The sequence below is a fragment of the Neoarius graeffei genome, chromosome 5 (assembly GCF_027579695.1).
Source record: "Neoarius graeffei isolate fNeoGra1 chromosome 5, fNeoGra1.pri, whole genome shotgun sequence".
NCBI classification, from domain to species: domain Eukaryota; kingdom Metazoa; phylum Chordata; class Actinopteri; order Siluriformes; family Ariidae; genus Neoarius; species Neoarius graeffei.
In genome coordinates, this window is record NC_083573.1 from 13,144,839 (window position 1) to 13,161,468 (window position 16,630).

At 40.7% G+C, this 16,630-nt stretch overlaps 1 protein-coding gene across 1 annotated transcript in view; it reads right to left on the bottom strand.

The window, feature by feature from the left end:
* Nucleotides 1-16,630, bottom strand: part of LOC132886518 (dynein axonemal heavy chain 5-like) — a 310,505-nt gene that overhangs the window by 36,080 nt on the left and 257,795 nt on the right. Inside the window, exons 65-68 of the mRNA XM_060921229.1 lie at nt 15,528-15,683; nt 9,532-9,714; nt 4,123-4,366; nt 3,881-3,995 (exon numbers count right to left, since the gene is read on the bottom strand). Coding sequence (XP_060777212.1) covers nt 3,881-3,995; nt 4,123-4,366; nt 9,532-9,714; nt 15,528-15,683 — 698 coding nt within the window. The remainder of the gene's footprint in view (nt 1-3,880; nt 3,996-4,122; nt 4,367-9,531; nt 9,715-15,527; nt 15,684-16,630) is intronic.

The window sequence follows — 16,630 nt, forward strand, 5'->3', positions numbered from 1 at the left end:
TGCTTTCAGTATCTGGTGTGACCCCCTTGTGCAGCAATAACTACAGCTAAACGTTTCCGGTAACTGTTGATCAGTCCTGCACACCGGCTTGGAGGAATTTTAGCCCGTTCCTCCATACAGAACAGCTTCAACTCTGGGATGTTGGTGGGTTTCCTCACATGAACTGCTCGCTTCAGGTCCTTCCACAGCATTTTCATTGGACTAAGGTCAGGACTTTGACTTGGTCATTCCAAAACATTAACTTTATTCTTCTTTAACCATTCTTTGGTAGAACGACTTGTGTGCTTAGGGTCGTTGTCTTGCTGCATGACCCACCTTCTCTTGAGATTCAGTTCATGGACAGATGTCCTGACATTTTCCTTTAGAATTCGCTGGTATAATTCAGAATTCATTGTATCATCAATGATGGTAAACCATCCTGGCCCAGAGGGAGCAAAATAGGCCCAAACCATGAGACTACCACCACCATGTTTCACAGATGGGATAAGGTTCTTATGCTGGAATGCAGTGTTTTCCTTTCTCCAAAAATAATGCTTCTCATTTAAACCAAAAAGTTCTATTTTGGTCTCATCCATCCACAAAACATTTTTCCAATAGCCTTCTGGCTTGTCCACGTGATCTTTAGCAAACTGCAGATGAGCAGCAATGTTGTTTTTGGAGAACGGTGGCTTTCTCCTTGCAACCCTGCCATGCACACCATTGCTGTTCAGTGTTCTCCTGATGGTGGACTCATGAACATTAACATTAGCCAATGTGAGAGAGGCCTTCAGTTGCTTAGAAGTTACCCTGGGGTCCTTTGTGATCTCACAGACTATTACATGCCTTGTTCTTGGAGTGATCTTTGTTGGTCGACCACTCCTGGGGAGGGGAACAATGGTCTTGAATTTCCTCCATTTGTACACAATCTGTCTGACTGTGGCTTGGTGGAGTCCAAACTCTTTACAGATGGTTTTGTAACCTTTTCCAGCCTGATGAGCATCAACAACACTTTTTCTGAGGTCCTCAGAAATCTCCTTTGTTTGTGCCATGATACACTTCCACAAACATGTGTTGTGAAGATCAGGCTTCGATAGATCCCTGTTCTTTAAATAAAACAGGATGCCCACTCACACCTGATTGTCATCCCATTGATTAAAAACACCTGACTCTAATTTCACCTTCAAATTAACTGCTAATCCTAGGAGGTTCACATACTTTTGCCACTCACAGATATATAATATTGGATCATTTCCCTCAATAAATAAATGACCAAGTATAATATTTTTGTCTCGCTTGTTTAACTGGGTTCTCTTTATTTACTTTTAGGACTTGTATGAAAATCTGATGATGTTTTAGGTCATATTTATGCAGAAATATAGAAAATTCTAAAGGGTTCACAAACTTTCAAGCACCACTGTAATAGATGCAGTATGCAGTTTAGCATTGTCTTTCTGAAATACTGTCTGCAAGGCCTTCCCGATAAAAGATGTCATCTGGATGGGAGCATATGTTGCTCTAAAACCTGTATATACCTTTCAGCATTGATGGAGCCTTTCCAGATGTGCAAGCTGCCCATGCCATGTGCACTAATGCACCCCCCCATACCATCAGAGATGCGGGCTTTTGAACTGAGTGCTGATAACAAGGTGGATAGTTCCTCTCCTCTTTAGTCCAGTGGATGTGGTGCCCATGGTTTTCAAAAAGAATTTCAAATTTTGATTTGTCTGACCACAGAACAGTTTTCTACTTTGCCTCAGTCCATTTTAAATTAGCTTTAGCCCAGAGAAGACAGCATTTCTGCATCATGTTCACATATGGCTTCTTCTTTGCATGATAGAGCTTGAACCTGCATTTGTGGATGGCACAGCACACTGTGTTCACAGACAATGATTTCTGGAAGTGTTCCTGAGCCCATGCACTGATTTCCATTACAGAACCATGCCTGCTTTTAATGCAGTGCCGCCTGGGGGCCTAAAGATCATGGGCATCCAATATTGATTTTCAGCCTTGTCCCTTGTGCACAGAGATTTCTCCAGATTCTTGGAATCTTTTGATTATATTATGTCCTGTAGATGATGAAATATTCAAAGTCTTCACAATTTTATGTTGAGGAACATGATTCTGAAATTGTTCCACAATTTATAGATGCAGTTTTTTGCAGATTGGTGAAACTTTGCCCATCTTTACTTCTCAGAGACTCTGCCTCTCTAAGATGCTCTTTTTATACCCAATAATGCTACTGACCTGTTGCCAATTAACCTAATTAGTTGCAAAATGTTCCTCCAGGTGTTTTTTTTTTAGTACTACTTACTTTTTCAACCTTTTGTTGCCCCATCCCAACTTTTTTGAGATGTGTTGCTGCCATCAAACTCAAAATGAGCTAATATTTTTCATGAAATAGTCCCTTACACACAGAGATTGTCTCTGTTTAAACATTTGATATATTGTCTATGCTCTACTGTGAAAAAATATGGGTTTATGAGATTTGCAAATCATTGCATTCTGTTTTTATTTACATTTAATACAGCATCCCAACTTTTTTGGAATTGGGGTCATACTAGGGAAGCCGGCGGCACGGTGGTGTAGTGGTTAGCGCTGTCGCCTCACAGCAAGAAGGTCCGGGTTCGAGCCCCGTGGCCGGTGAGGGCCTTTTTGTGTGGAGTTTGCATGTTCTCCCCGTGTCCGCGTGGGTTTCCTCCGGGTGCTCCGGTTTCCCCCACAGTCCAAAGACATGCAGGTTAGGTTAACTGGTGACTCTAAATTGACCATAGGTGTGAATGGTTGTCTGTGTCTATGTGTCAGCCCTGTGATGACCTGGCGACTTGTCCAGGGTGTACCCTGCCTTTCGCCCGTAGTGAGCTGGGATAGGCTCCAGTTAGCCTGCGACCCTGTAGAACAGGATAAAGCGGCTAGAGATAATAAGATGAGATGAGACGTTATGATTGGAATTCAGTCCTTTGGATTACCCCAATGTTTTTACAGGTATTAGTGATTAAGAGATAACTATTAGGCAGCACGGTGGTGTAGTGGTTAGCACAGTGGCTTATGGGGGCTTTTCTGTGTGGAGGTGCATGTTCTCCCCGTGTCTGCATGGGTTTCCTCCGGATGCTCCGGGTTCCCCCACATTCCAAAGACATGCAGGTTAGGCTAATTGGTGGCCCCAAATTGACCGTAGGTGTGAATGTGAATGGTTGTCTCCATGTGTCAGCCCTGCCATGATTTAGCAACTTGTCCAGGGTGTACCCTGCCTCTCGCCCAGAGTCAGCTGGGATAGGCTCCAGTTTGCCCACGACCCTGCACAGGATAAGTGGTTACGGATAATGGATGAAGATGACTATTAACTACTATAGTTCATTATTATGGCGGCACGGTGGTGTAGTGGTTAGTGCTGTCGCCTCACAGCAAGAAGGTCCTGGGTTTGAGCCCCGGGGCCGGCGTGGGCCTTTCTGTGTGGAGTTTGCATGGTGTTCGCGTGGGTTTCCTCCGGGTGCTCCGGTTTCCCCCACAGTCCAAAGACATGCAGGTTAGGTTAACTGGTGACTCTAAATTGACTGTGAGTGTGAATGGTTGTCTGTGTCTATGTGTCAGCCCTGTGATGACCTGGCGACTTGTCCAGGGTGTACCCCGCCTTTCGCCTGTAGTCAGCTGGGATAGGCTCCAGCTTGCCTGTGACCCTGTAGAAGGATAAAGCGGCTAGAGATAATGAGATGAGTTCATTATTATAGTTTAAACAAAAGCTTCTTTAATAATAAAGTTTAATGAGTCAAATTTTGTCAGTTTTTGAAAAAATAGACTCAAACTTTTGGATCATGCAATCAGGCTTTCATGGACTGAGGCTTTGTCTTTTGCAAATGTCAGATGTCAATCCAGCATTTTCGTAATGATGTGTGTTTTGCATTACCTGGCTAAAGACAAGTCAAACAGGCCAAGAAATTGGCGTAGCGATGTCTGATACATCACATTTACCATGCTCATCTCCGTGATCAGGAAGTACAGGATGCTACCCCTGGTTGCCACTACACACATCAAGGAAAAAAAAAACCTGTCACTTATAAGACATTACATATTTAACAATATTTGTATAAATCTCCAACATCGTTATTATTGAAACAAGAAAAAAATAATTTAGGTGTTCTGCAGTACCAGGCCTGTACTCTTCTCGTGCTGCATTGATTTGGACCTCAGTTTCTGCAGCAATCTGAAGCTTCAGTGTGACCTCCTCGGCAGTGCACTTAGTGTTGGCCAAAACAGAAATCAGGCTTTCATCATCTACAAGTGAGCCCTGAGTGCTGGTCAGTCTGAACAGGAGGTTGTCCTCCAGCTCCTTCATCTTGCGCTTGTTGCCTGTCACATCCTCCAAAAGGTCTGTGCGCTCCTTCTCCAGCTCCTTGAGCATAAATACAATCACATCAGTTAACATATTTTGCACAAATTCTAAAGGTCTGTTCCCAAAAGCTATAGATCCAACCTTTCCCCAAAGCTAAAGATATTTCCCAGTGGTTAAGGATTCCCAAAATGCTGAAATGCTAACCCATTTCATGGACGTGAATGATCTTTCTGCAAAAGCTCAAATACTAACCCCTTTCCCAAAGCCTAATGATCTTACACCCTTCCAAATGGTTAAAGATCTCATTACAATGAGGATGAAAATTACAATGAGTGCTAGTTTTTTTATTCCCTGATGGCAGAAATTTGGATGGAATGTGCATTGAATGGCACTTCAATTCTCCTCCAAATTGAAAAGCAAATGAACTAGAATAAAAGATTTTCAACAAATGTTTCAAAGCTGAATACTAAAGCTGAGAGTAGACATTTTTACTGATGCTTTGTTTCAGTGTTTAAAAGTATAAAACATGAAAAATCCATTTAAGATAAAGCACTATCTGCATTTGTATGTTTTTGTTTGTTTGTTTTTTAAACTTCTACAGTAAGTGTTTGCATGACTGTGGGTCTAATTTGGGTCACTTACCATCAGGTAACAGGGGAGCACTGCTTGTATTTGTTTTTCTTTCTCTATGTGCTTTTTTTTATATTATAGCCATGTGCCTTTGTTTTAGTTCTATAGCTGTGCCCCACTCATCCCAAACTAGAACGCATGATGTGGTTGGATTTTCTGCACTATAATGTGAAACAAGTAGTAAGTAAAGGCATAAATGCCAACCTTAACCGACATCCCTATTTCCAAAAAAGTTGGGACAGTGTTAGGACTGGGACTGTTTTGGCCTCTAGAGGCCGCTGTTATTTCCTTTTCTTGTCATGTTTGTTTTGGCCTCTAGAGGCCGCCACTGTTTCTGTGTTTTATGTTTGTTGTTTTCCATGTGTCTTGTGCCCCGCCTAGTCCTCATTAGTGTCACCTGTGTCCTATGTTGTGTATTTAAACCTCTGAGCTCAGTCCTCTTGTCACGGAGTCTTTGTGCTGTTATGTTTAGCTCCAGTTACCTTTGTACCGTGTTCCTTGCCTTTGTCTTTTTGGTTTTGCACTTTGCTTTTCTTTTTGGACTTTTAGACTTAGTATTTACTGTTTTTTGGATCTTCTGAGCGTTGGTATTTTTGCCTTTTCTTTTCTGTTTTTTTGGCTTTTGTATTTACTTTGGACTTTTGGATATTTCTTATTTTTCCCTTCATCTTCTGAGCGTTTTGGATTATTTCTGTTGGACTGTAAATATTGTAAATAAACCTTTTGATACTTTTCTACTTCCGCCTCACGCCTCTGCACTTGAGTCATTCCCCTGGTGGCTTAATGGGGGTTTGCTGGATTATCACACCAGTGACCCAGGTTCAAATCCTAGCAAAACCCTACCAGGACAGTATGTGAAATAAAAACAGAATGTGATCATTTGCAAAATCATGGAAACCCTATATTTTATTGAAAATGGTACAAAGACAACATATCAAATGTTGAAAATGAGAAATTGTATTGGATTTTTTTTTTGGAAAATATATGTCAAGTTTATTTGTATAGCGCTTTTAACAATAGGCATTGTCCCAAAGCAGCTTTACAGAATCTGAATGACCCAAGACATGAGCCAATTTTATCCCTAATCTATCCCCAATGAGCAAGCCTGTTGCAATGGTAGCAAGGAAAAACTCCCTCAGACGACATGAGGAAGAAACCTCGAGAGGAACCAGACTCAAAAGGGAACCCATCCTCATTTGGGCAACAACAGACAACATGATTATAACTTTAACAGTTTTAACAGATATGTTTTCAGCCTAGACTTAAACGCTGAGACTGTGTCTGATTCCCGAACACTACTTGGAAGGCTGTTCCATAACTGTGGGGTTTTGTAAGAAAAGGCTCATAAAGGACCAGAAGTTCGCTCAGGCATCTGTGGTGCGAGACCATTCAGTGCTTTAAAAGGTCAATAGTAGTATTTTATCATCAATACGAAATTTGATTGGGAGCCAATGCAGTGTAGATATGGATATGGTCATTTTGCATTTGATGCCGGCAACAAGTTTTAAAAAAGTTGAGAAAGCAGCATATTTACCACTGTGTTGTATCACCTCTTCTTTTAACAACACTCTGTCAACATTTGAGAACTGAGGTGACCAATTGCTGTCGTTCTGAAAGTGAAATGTTGTCCCATTGTTGCCTGATATAGGATTTCATCTGCTCAACAGTTTGAAGTCTCCTTTGTCACATTTTGTGATTCAGAATACAACAACTGTTTTCAATGGGAGACAGATCTGGACTGCAGGCAGGCTAGTTTAGCATCCGGACTCTTGTAGTTGTAATATGTGCAGAATACAGTTTGGCATTGTCTTGCTGAAAGAAGGAAGGCCTTCCCTGAAAAAAGACATCATCTGAATGGCAGCATGTTGCTCCAAAACCTGTATCGTTCAGCATTAATGGTGCCTTCCCAGATGGGCAAGCTACCCATGCTATGTGAACTAATGCACCCCGATACTGTCACAGATGCTGGCTTTTGAACTGTGTGCTGATGAGCTGAATGGTCCCTCTCCTTTTTAGCCCAGAGGACATGGGGTCCATGATTTACAAAACAAATATCAAATTTTGATTCATCAGACCCACAGAACCATTTTCCCCTTAGCCCCTGTCCATCATAAATGAGCTCGGGCCCAGAGATGGCAGCCAGGTGTTTCTGGATATTGTTTATATCTGGTTTTAACTTGTATTTGTGGATGCAGTGATGAACTGTGTTCACAGACAATGGTTTTTGGAAGTGTTCCTGAGCCCAGGCAGTAATTTCCATTACAGAATCATGTCTGCTTTTAATGCAGTGGTGCCTGGGGGCCCAAAGATTCAGCCTTGTCTCTTGCATACAGAAATTTCTCCAGATTCTCTGAATCTTTTGATGATATAATGTACCATAGAAGATGTGATCTCCAAATTCTTTGCAATTTTACATTAAGGAGCGTTATTCTAAAATTGTTGTGCTATTTTCCCATGCGGTCTTTCACAGAGTGATGAACCCCTCCCCATCTTGACTTCTGAGAGACTCAGACTCTCTGGAATACTCTTTTTATACTCATGTTACTAACCTCTTGCCAATTAACCTATTTTTTTTAAAGCATTACACAACTTTTCTAGTCTTTTGTTGCCCCGTCCCAACTTTTTTGAAATGTGTTGCTGGCATGAAGTTCAAAATAGCATATATTTAAAATAAATAAATAAATAAATAAATAATTCTCAGTTTCAACATGTGATATGTTGTCTTTGTAATATTTTCAGTGGAATATAGAGTTTCCATGATTTGCAAATAATCACAGACTGGAGGAGTCTCCATTGTTAGCACTTTGCAACAGTCAGTTAGGTGTGCAACGTGGGAAATACTTTAGGACAGGGGTTTTCAAAGTGTGGGAGAGTCAGCCCCCCCTCGGACAGCAAATAAACAACAGCGCCCCCCCCCCCCCCCTTACAATTTTTGTTGTTGTTCCATTCGTATTTTTAAAAAATGGTTGTTGTACACATTTTTCTTTTTTTCTTTTTCACATTTTAAACATCTGTGCTTTTTAAAACATCTTGTTTTACACATTTTAAACATCTCATAGCATCGTTAGCTAGCACCTCTTGGCAGACACCACACTGTGGCAGTGGAGCATCTTCAGATCCAGTCCATGAAAATCCAAACTTTAAATAATCGTGGTCATACTTCCTTCTTTTTTCAGTCCCCCCAGGATTTTGCGGGCCTTTTTTGTGATTGTTGTGGGCTAAAATGTCTGATGTTGCGGGGGTTTTCCAAAAAATTGCGATGAAAGTTGCGGTGTTTTTTAGGTTTTTGTTGCGATTACATTGCGGGAGGAAGTGAAAGTTGCGAGAAATTGTTGCAATTTTCTCTTTTTGTGATTAAAATTGAGTGATACAGGTATGTTAAATATTAAGTTATTACTGAAAAACTATTGATTAAAAAAAAACAAAGACACTGAGAAATGGTCCTATAAACATCTTTACCAATATAAAAGATTACCAGGACTACAAAAATGCAGAAAAATAGGCTTTACTTATCCAAATGCACCTGTTGGTTCAAAAGTTAAAGTGCATAGAACCTCACAGCACAACATGAAGTTACCTTAAAATATAATATAAATGCCTCAGCTTTCATGTAAGAAAAAAAAAACTATTAATACTAGTACTGTGTGCAGGCAGTCTCTCCTGAAGACTAAATTAAACAATAATTATAAACTAATAAAATAAATGGCTCAGGCTTCATAGAAGAAAAAAAAACAATTTGAACAGAATCTCACAGTATGATGCTGAAGCTGCCTAAACAATGGAAAATAAAATACCATTTTGGCAAAAATGTTGGCATCCATTAATTTCTTGTATTAAGTAAAAAAGTAATGTAAAGTGCACACAGTCCTTCACTGTAAACATAACACACTTTCAGTAACAGAATTTAAGCCTACATAAACACTGACTCGCACATGCAGTGTTGCCAGATACTGCTGACGTTTTCCAGTCCAAAATATGTTCAAAACCTGCCAAAATGCACTTGAAACCGCCCAATCTGGCAACACTGCGCGCATGCTGCTTCTCTTGAATGTATACACAGAAGTAAGGCGGAAGGTAGTTTGTCGACGTCACCTCAAGATGACGCCAACGATTGGTCAAATTTGCGGGAAAGTTGTGGCGATTGGATATAATTGCAGTACCGCCCTGAATTTGCGGGGATTGGTTGAATTTGCGTTGAAGTTGCAAATCACAACATCCTGGAGGCTCTGTTTTTTTGCTTGGCCCAGACTCTGTCTCCTCACTCACTGTAGCTTTAAGTACTAAAAATCGATCCATTTTGTCTCTGGTAAAGGCTAGCTGTAGTTCGCTAAATGTCCGCAATAGTAACTTATTCTGGTTTATTTTTCCTCACGTTGCGCCCCCCCCGAAGAACTCTGGCACACCCCAGGGGAGGCGCGCCCCACACTTTGAAAAGCCCTGCTTTAGAACAAATTTTTTTTTCCGATTTAAACCTGTAAAGATGCTACAGTTTCTACTCTTATCCTCTCCTGAAAAGGTTTTGTTTCTATAGACCCAACATGTATCTGAAAATACAAAGATGCCAGATGTAATGTGTATCAACAAATTAACTTAACCTGTTTCTCTGTGAGGATGACACGGCCGAGCAGTTGCTCCTCCAAACCTCGAATAGTGACTGTGAAGTCAATGATTGCTGTGCGGGCGCTGATCTCTGGAGTGTATGCTGGATTTGGCAACTTGGTGGTCATGTAAAGTTGGAACCCCTTCATTACGTCCACCTCTTTATCGCCGACTTTTACCTTTTAAAACAAAGCAGGGGAAACTCATTACCCATGCATGACTGAATTAATTTAATCAATGATATTCATAAAAAGGCAGAACTGCCTCAATTTAAATAATTCATTCTTGGTAGAAATACAAGTGGATCTTCTGTTATCTCTTTTTATCTGTTCTTAGCACAAATGGAAATCATACATCTGAAACAAATAAAAGAAAAAAGCTGTGGATGGCAATGGTGTCTCATCTGGAAAACATAAATAGCTTGTTATGACATGTAGACTGAAGAAAACATGGTGTGACGGTGCAAAAACTGAGCCATCTTCTCATCTGTGGATCTGTTATTAAAGCTGGAGAGCACATTAATAGAGCTGCAATTCAGCCTCCACATTAATAGAGCTGCAAAACCTGCCAGAACTCTGGATGGGGTCGTTGGCTTGTTATTTCCAGCTCCAACACACCGAACTGAGAGATCTGATCATGAGGTGGCCTGGGAGAACTGGTTTGCCACTGCTTGCTTGTTTCATTCGCTCATCTTTTTTTGGAGCTTTTCTTCTCTCTTTTATTTCCTTTCCTGTTGATCCACAGCCCATATTTTTCCACATTTGCATTTCTGATTGCTCAAATGTGCTGATGTGTAATTTCACACTCCACAAATAGATGCTGTTAAAAAAAAAATGTGAGCATGGCAAAGATGCAGTCAGTCTCTGCTGGTGCTATAACACAAATCTGAAATTATAGCGGTTTACTCTATCCATCCATCTATCCATGTAAGACAGAGAAATGTGGAAGGGCAAATGGTGGTTGATTTTTCAAAGAGGATGAATTTGGCAATCATCAATACAGACTTTGAGAACAAAGAGCAGCACCGGGTGATGTTTAAGAGTGGAGGAAGATCTACACAGGTGGACTACATACTCTGCAGAAGGGGTAACCTGAAGGAGATTGGAGACTGTAAAGTGATGGCAGGGGAGAGTGTAGCTAGACAACATCGAGTGGTCGTGTGCAGGATGAGCTTGAAAGTGAAAAAGAGGAAGTGTGAACTAGTGGAGCCGAAGATTAAGTGGTGGAAACTAAAAGAGATTGAACATCAGAAGGAGTTTAAGGAAGAAATGAGACGAGCATTGAGTGGAAATGGAAGTCTGCCAGAAGATTGGAGTACTACTGCTATACTAGTAAGAGAGGCAGCAAGGAAGGTGCTAGGGTGGTCATCGGGAAGGAGGAAGGAAGACAAGGAGACATGGTGGTGGAATAAAGAAGTGCAGGAAATTATAAAAGAGAAGAGGCTAGCAAAGAAGAATTGGGACGATCAGAGAGATGAGGAAAGCAGGTGGTTATACAGAGAGATGAGACAGAAGGCAAAAAGAGCAGTGGCGAAGGCGAAAGCGGATGCATAACAGGAGTTGTATGAAAGACTGGAGACCAAAGAAGGAGAGAAAGACCTGTACAGACTAGCTAGGCAGAGAAATGGGGAAGTGAGGGATGTACAGCAGGTAACAGTGATGAAAGATGTAAATGGAAATGTGCTGACAAGCAAAGAGAGTGCATTAAGAAGGTGGAAAGAGTACTTTGAGGATTTATTAAATGAGGAGAATCCAAGAGAGAAAAGGTCAGATTTGTTGGAGACAGCAAATCAGGAAGCAGAGCTGGTTAGTCAGGATGAGGTGAGGGCAGCCATGAAAAGAATGAAGACTGGGAAAGCAGTCGGACCAGATGGTATCCCGATTGAGGCCTGGAGATGTTTGGGTCAGACGGCTGTGGAGTTCCTAACGAGATTGTTTAATCAGATCCTAGAGAATGAGAAAATGCCAAATGAATGGAGGAAGTGTGTGCTAGTCCCAAGATACAAGAATAAGGGAGATGTACAGAGCTGCAGTAATTACAGAGGGATAAAATTGATGAGCCACACCATGAAGTTATGGGAAAGGGTATTGGAGGTGAGATTGAGAAGAGAGGTAGCAATCTGTGAACAGCAGTACGGGTTTATGCCAAGGAAGAGCACATCGGATGCAATTTTTGCTTTAAGAATGTTAATGGAGAAGTACAGGGAAGGCCAGAGAAAGCTACATTTTGTGTTTGTAGACCTGGAGAAGGCATACGATAGAGTGCCGAGAGAGAAGTTATGATATTGTATGAGAAAGTGTGGAGTGAATGAGAAGTATATTAGAGTGGTGCAAGACATGATTGAGAACAGTGAAACAGCAGTGAGGTGTGCAGTTGGAACGACTGAATGGTTCAAGGTGAAGGTGGGACTCCATCAAGGATCTGCTTTGAGTGCCTTCTTGTTTGCCATAGTGATGGATAGCTTAATGGACGAAGTGAGGCAAGAGTCACCATGGAACATGATGTTTGCAGATGATATTGTGATATGTGGTGAAAGTAGAAAGGAGGTTGAGTTGGGTTTGGAGAGACAGAAGAATTGGAACGAAGAGGAATGAAAGTGAGCGGTCGCAAAACAGAATACATGTGCATCAATGAGAATGGGGATGAGAGTGTAGTGAAGATGCAAGAAGTAGACATAAAGAAATTTGGTGAATTCAAATACCTGGGGTCAACTGTGCAGGAAAATGGGGGCTGCGATAGTGAGGTGAGAAAGAGAGTGCAGGCAGGGTGGAGCAGTTGGAGAAGGATTTTGGGAGTCATTTGTGATAGGAAAGTCCCAGCAAAAGTGAAAGGTAAGATGTATAAGACAGTAGTGAGACCAGCTATGATGCATGGATTGGAGACCGTACCCTTAACGAAGAGACAGGAGGCAAAGTTGGAGGTGGCAGAGTTGAGGATGTTAAGGTTTGCGATGGGCGTGACAAGGTTGGACAGGTTCAGGAATGAGCACATCAGAGGGACAGCACATGTGTAGAGCTTGGGAATTAAGCTAAGAGAGATGAGACTGAGATGGTATGGGCACATCCTGAGAAGAGATGCAGAGCATGTTGGAAGGAGAATGTTGAGGATGGAACTGCCAGGCACACGAAAATGAGGAAGGCCAAAGAGGAGATACATGGATATGGTGAGAGAGGACATGAAAGTGGCAGGTATGGTAGAGAAGGATGCGGAAGACAGGGAGCAATGGAGATGAAAGATCCACTGTGGCAACCCCTAATCGGGAGCAGCCAAAAGAAGAAGACTCTATCCATCCATTATCTGTCACCGCTTATCCTGTGCAGGGTTGCAGGCAAGCTGGAGTCTATCCCAGCTGACTATGGGCAAGAGGTGGGGTACACCCTGGACAAGTCGCCAGGTCATCGCAGTGCTGACACACAGAGACAAACAACCATTCACACTCACATTCACACCTACGGTCAATTTAGAGTCACCAATTAGCCTCACCTATGTCTTTGTACTGTGAGGGAAACTGGAGCACCCGGAGGAAACCCATGCAGACACAGGGAGAACATACAAACTCCACACAGAAAGGCCCCTGTTGGCTGCTGGGCTCGAACCCAGAACCTTCTTACTGTAGGGCAACAGTGCTAACCACTACACCAGGCTGCTTGAGGTTTACCAACTTTTTTTTTTTTTATTAAAACTATTTAGTTCTGTATGTTAGTTGACAAAAAGTCAATAATGGCTCCTTCAGTTGTCTCGTTAGCCTTCCATGACCATTAGTATTTTACTTGTAGCCAGCTTTTCACGTTTCAAAAAGAAATGGTAGTAGAAGTGATCCCAAGTAGCACAGCTGTTTAAACATTCACACATTTGTCCTTGTTTGCACATTATTTGAACAATACTGCCTACTTCGCTTTCTTGTTAATCAGGCTAATATTAAGCAATCATGGCCCACATATGCAGAAAATGGAAGTAAAATTCCTGTTTGTGCTTTTAACCTGTCCTATTACTTGCCTAATTGTGAGGGTATCCAGTTATTTAGCACAAAAGTCTTTTAGCACAAGTTCTAAAGTCTCTTCGCACAACTCTGTGCTCTTTTGCACAACTCTGGATTATGGTCACAAAAATCGAAAAAAATACTCATCTTGATATAGGAAGGGGTTTATTATGATTGCTTAGGGACTGGAAGCCAGACTTTCTACTGCTGTGCATGTTAAGGATCAGTTGTTGATCCCTGAAACGTGGACTGAAAATCCGATTCTTTGGTGTCTTTGGATATTTATAGTTAAGCCATAACAAACCTTGAATTGTGGGTACCTTCAGTCACTTCTGATCATATCACAAATTCAATTGATTGTCAGTAATTACGCATTTGCCGAATTAATTAACCGGGGGATTAGGTCTCTTGCCCTGCTTGACAACATGTGCTTTGCCAACTAAGAGCGGAATCTATTCCTAAAAACTTACTTAAATTATTAAAAGTCCATTTGATATCACATATTACTGCTTTCATATGTATTTGAATAATAAAGCTACAAAGTCTTTAACTGAAAAAGACCAATTTCAAAGAAACTTCCACTAAAGTATCCTAGAATGAATGGCAGTTAAATAAAAGTACAATATAAACATTCAGGAATGACCAAACAACCAAAATTAATATATCAATTGTTTATAATACAGCAATCGTGAAGCAAGAAGAAGATGAAGAGATTACGCTAAGATGTAAGGATTGTTTGATCAAGACAAGTCTCGAAGCTGTGGCTAGTTTATAGGGAAATTCACTTTGTTGCGGCATGTTTACATTTGATTTCAATATTTCTTTTTTTTGTTCAATGCCATCAACCGCTAAAATACGTTATTAAACATCTTTAAACATGATCAGCAAGTATTCATCATAAAGATTAAGTGTTCTTGGATCTTGTGCTAAGAGACTTTAGAACTTGTGCTAAAAGAATTTAGATTTGTGCTCTAAGACTTTTGTGCTAAATAACCATAAACCATTGTGAGCAGCAGTTTAAAGATTTGGTGGTTGGCTTTATGTATATTGTGTATAACTACCAGGGCAGAGAGACCAAGCTGGCAGTATTTCTTATGTTTATGCATTGGCAAGTCACAAGTCCATTAGCTAGCCCATTGTGCAAGTAAAATATCCAATGTGATGTCCAGTCCTATATTGTTGTTGCTTGGAAACATAACTGACAAGGCGAAAAAGTGGTACCGAAAAGTATTCTATGGTGAGCTAGTTCGCTAGTAAGTGCATTAATACAAACGAAGGAAAATGAACAATATTTAAAGATCACATGTAAAAGATGTTTTTCCAAGTCTGGCTGGTGACTTTATTTCATCAAAATAAGTTTAAATCACAAGGTGATTTAAATTGTGGTAGCAGGATACTTATATGTCTGCTGGTCCTGAGTACGAGTTACCGATTTGTCCACCTCAGTGCATATCTTTGTCTATATTACATGCATTTATTTAAATATTCCTTAATTAGGATTAACCCTGATGACAAATTCTGTCCATCACAGATTTGCTTCTGCAATGTGGCATCACACCAAGTTCTCTTTGAAGCCATCTTTTGTTCTCCGATCCAATCTATCCACTCGGACATGAAAATAATTTTGGTTTCACTTCTGTGCTGACAATACCCTGACAATATACTTATCAGTTCAGCTAGATTCAACACCACAGCTATGCAAAATTGCCTATTTTCATTTTAGACACAGCCACATTTCTTATAACGTTTTACAACGTTTGTTCTGAAAGTCCTGTTACTGCAATAAAAATGTGGTGTAACAAAATGGTGTTTTATTACTTAAACCAGGAAAAGATATACTGTTAACGTTATGGTATAAGAATAGAATATTTTTACATTTGGTTAGTCAAAGACAACTGTATTTTTAAATTGTTTCAGTAACATACTGAAGGCTACTGAAGTGTGATCATATTGGTCTATTTTAACTGAATAAATGAACTGTAGTGTTATACACTACATTTACTAGTGTAATACCTTGTATGTAGTGCCTGTCTTAATGAAGTTCTTCTCCAGTACATTGTCCAGAGCAGGGTCGAGCTCTTCACCCACGTCCTCTATCAGCAGGGGGCGCCCCAGAGATAGGCTGTCCTCCAGGTGATTCCTGAAGTACTTGTGATTCAATGACGTGATCTGTGACAACACACACTCAGCTTAAGTACTTTCACTCAGAAGAAGCCATTACCAGAGATGAGGAAGGATAGGCTGTATTTACTGTATGCAAGGGCTCTCGACTATTCAAAGACAAGCTCTGAAAGTGGCCAAGTGAAAGAAGACCTTTGGGAATGCAAGAGACCCTTGAAAATGATGAATGATGTTTATTAGAGGAAAGAAAACCCTTGAAAAGCTTTGAGTTAGCTATGGTTCAAAGCACAATAAATCTTAAACACTAGTCATCTTTCATTTTAGTTGATTTCTTTTTAAACAGGAAGTGGGCATGTATTGTACACCAAGCTATACCAAAGTCCCTCCATAAAACAAATGTAAGGAGGGAACAGCTAGGTGGCTTTGGCTATGCAATGTGTCATAAAGTAATAGCCTGGAGGACTTTAACTAGTTTTAGTAAACTCTTGCTTGCTTTAGTTTGTCACCTGGGGTGTTGGTGAATTCTCTCACATGACCATTACACAAGTATAAGATGTGAAGCATAAGATGTTTTAGCAGATGGAACAACCATCCATTAGCAGGAATCATTTGCATCATCCAAGTAACTTTCAGAAATTGATAATCAAGCTATATACAAATTTATGCATAAATCAGTCACAAGAGCAAGAAACGTGGTACTCATGGAAATCCAGTTCAGTTGAAAAAGTGCTAATATCTTAGGAGAGCTTCATAAAAGTAAGAAGAGTTTGTGGGTGTCTATGGTATGGTATGGTATGGTATGGTGATGCTCTGCAGGGGCTGAGATGCATTCCTGGAAGATTTAGCACACACTGATAGGAGGTGCTAGAGCACAGCTTAGTAGGCATTTTGTTATTTTCACCTCTCTGTGAGCTTTGCTTTTTCTGGAGTATTGTGGGTGTCTAAGTTTAAATCAGATACGCCATGAACACACTTGAAAATTTCAGACTGACTGT